The sequence below is a fragment of the Clarias gariepinus genome, chromosome 6, assembly GCF_024256425.1.
Source record: "Clarias gariepinus isolate MV-2021 ecotype Netherlands chromosome 6, CGAR_prim_01v2, whole genome shotgun sequence".
Taxonomy (NCBI): Eukaryota; Metazoa; Chordata; class Actinopteri; order Siluriformes; family Clariidae; genus Clarias; species Clarias gariepinus.
The window spans coordinates 580001-582500 of record NC_071105.1 but is presented as its reverse complement, the minus strand read 5'-3'; the positions used below and the strand labels follow the sequence as shown (position 1 = coordinate 582500).

Below are 2500 nucleotides of genomic sequence, written 5' to 3'. Positions count from 1 at the left end.
ACACACCCCGAGGGTCAGGATGGAAATTGAGAAAACTTCTCAGCTCAGGGTTTCTTTCTACTGTGTACCAGGTTTTTTTTTGCCTTTGTGTGTGTGTGTGTGTGTGTTAGAGACATACCCCCTCCCACTTGGTGTTCTCCTGAGCTCTGAGAAAGTTGCTGTATTCCCGGCGGTCATAAAGCTCCAGCAGGATTTTGTAGATGATGATGATGAGGATGCCGATGAAGATGATGCCTGAAACGCTGGAGCCGATGATCACTTTAGTTTTATCCACAGAACCTACAGAGGAACACAGGAGGAGGTTAAGCCACGCTGTGGAGCTCAGGAGGAATCAAATTTATTATTTTTCACAGAATAAATACAATTAATAAATATTTTTAATTATTCTGATTGTGCGTGTGTGTGTGTGTGTGTGTGTATCAGTTCTTACGTGGTAGGTCAGCGTACGTGATCAGCACGTGGCCCTTATCGTCCAGACCCACGTCATAGCTGATGGAGCCGTGGAGACACCCCAGCACATGGTAGCCCTCCTTCTGGTACACATGGACTGACTTACAGTCCGCCTCTGTGCAGTTCTTTGAGCGTGTACAGACCAAACAGGGTCTACACACACACACACACACACACACACACACGCACACATACACTCATTAATACTTAAGTTCAGTCTAAATTAAACTCTAGATCTCAGTCCAAACTTTGTTGGATTTAATTGGTTTCCATAGTTACGGTGAGACACTTTACATTCTGTAGTGTCTGTACTGTACGTGAGGGACGTTCTTATGTTCTTTAATCCTAATATATTTTATATATTTTTGATTATTTTCACTTTAGAGAGGGTTAGAGAGTGTAAGAGCAGTGTTATTCCTGTAGCGGACAGTCTGGGTGCCGCAGGCGGAGATAACCAGCCCCCGCCTTCGGCATTAGAGCCCTCACAGCGGGGCAAGTGGGTGACGACTCGGCGGGATACTCGTTCAGCCAAAGCTAACGCTAAGGCTAGCCCACCGGAGCACGCCTCTTCTGCGCTCCACGTGTCCAACAGGTTTGCTCTCCTCAGTGATGCACCCACTGAGAAACCTGAAAGAGCTCTGGTTATAAAAGACTCTATACTGAGACTTAATTAGCTAGACCTTTAGGGGCGCCAGCGGCAGTGGTTAGGTGTATCCCGGGAGCCAGAGCACCGGACATAGCAGGTAATCTTAGGGCTCAAGGACAGCACAGGTTCTCCAAGATAGTAGTACATGCTGGAGCTAACGATATACGCCTTCGTCAGTCAGAGGTTAGTAAGAATAACTTTATAGAGGTGTTTAAATTAGCGAAGGCGATGTCCGATGACGTAATATGCTCTGGTCCCATCCCAATGAGACGTGGCGACATAACTTACAGCCAGTTATGGTCGCTGAACCGCTGGATGTCCAGGTGGTGCTCCGAAAACAACGTGGGCTTCATAGACAATTGGAAGACCTTAAAGGGCAAAACTGGCCTGTTAGGGCGGGACGGTGTCCATCCCACTCGGGAAGGTGCTGCTTTCATTTCTTGCAGTATAGCTCATAGTCTCAGAAGAGGCCTAGTTAATCGGTGACAATCCAGAGCCCAGGCCAGGGAGCAGACAGACAGGCTAAACTGCTTGTCAGTACTGCGTATTATTAAAACTACAGCTGGGGGCAGAGCTTTTTTTTACAAAGCCCCAAAATTATGGAATAGCCTTCCAATTAACGTTCGGGATTCAGACACAGTCTCAGTGTTTAAGTCCAGGCTAAAAACCTATTTAATTAATCAAGCGTTTTTATGATTAGATTAGCCTTAGGTAAAGGAGCAGATCTGGGGGACTCATGGACGTAGAGTATTATGGTAAACTGGTATGTTTAGATGCTGTCTTCCTCACTCTCATTGATCACTCAGGTTTGTTAATGAAGTGATTGGTCGCATTACATCCCAGTTTGGTCCTGTCCTCGGCTGATACAGACGGCTGTTCTCTGAGGACTCGTGACTGCAGTCGCTCGATAGTTCAGGACTGGAGTTTTCTATGGTCTACCTGAGCCTCCAATAACCAACTGGACTCCATATGAACTTAAACACATCTCCTATACTAGGTTATACTGAACCTACAGCCTCCTGACACACAGTATGAGTGCAGATCAATCCCTGCTATACAGATTATGGAGGATGATACATTTTGTCAAATTACATACAAACTTCCATAATTTCTTTTGATTGTGTAAAGCTGCTTTGCGACAATGATAATTGTTAAAAGTGCTTAACAAATGAAATTGAATTGAATTTTTACATTCTGATACAGCAGGTGGCAGTGTGCACATACAGTAGTTGGTTTGTGAGCCACCAGGGTCCTAATGTGAAAACGGCAGGGTCGTAGTGATGTAGGCCTGTGATTGACCAGGACCTTCAAGAATTTCAAGTCAGAACAATTGAACAGTTCTTTCAATTTAAAAGGACAATTGAAATTTTCCGGCTAAAAGTTTGGGAATGTGGAAAAGACCTG

General features: G+C 45.1%; 1 protein-coding gene across 2 annotated transcripts in view; it reads right to left on the bottom strand.

Annotated features, from left to right (window-relative positions):
• Positions 1-2500, bottom strand: part of itgb7 (integrin, beta 7) — a 28430-nt gene that overhangs the window by 1275 nt on the left and 24655 nt on the right. For both annotated transcript variants that reach the window (XM_053497695.1, XM_053497694.1), the window contains exons 14-15: positions 431-603; positions 119-279 (exon numbers count right to left, since the gene is read on the bottom strand). In XM_053497695.1, coding sequence (XP_053353670.1) covers positions 119-279; positions 431-603 — 334 coding nt within the window. The remainder of the gene's footprint in view (positions 1-118; positions 280-430; positions 604-2500) is intronic.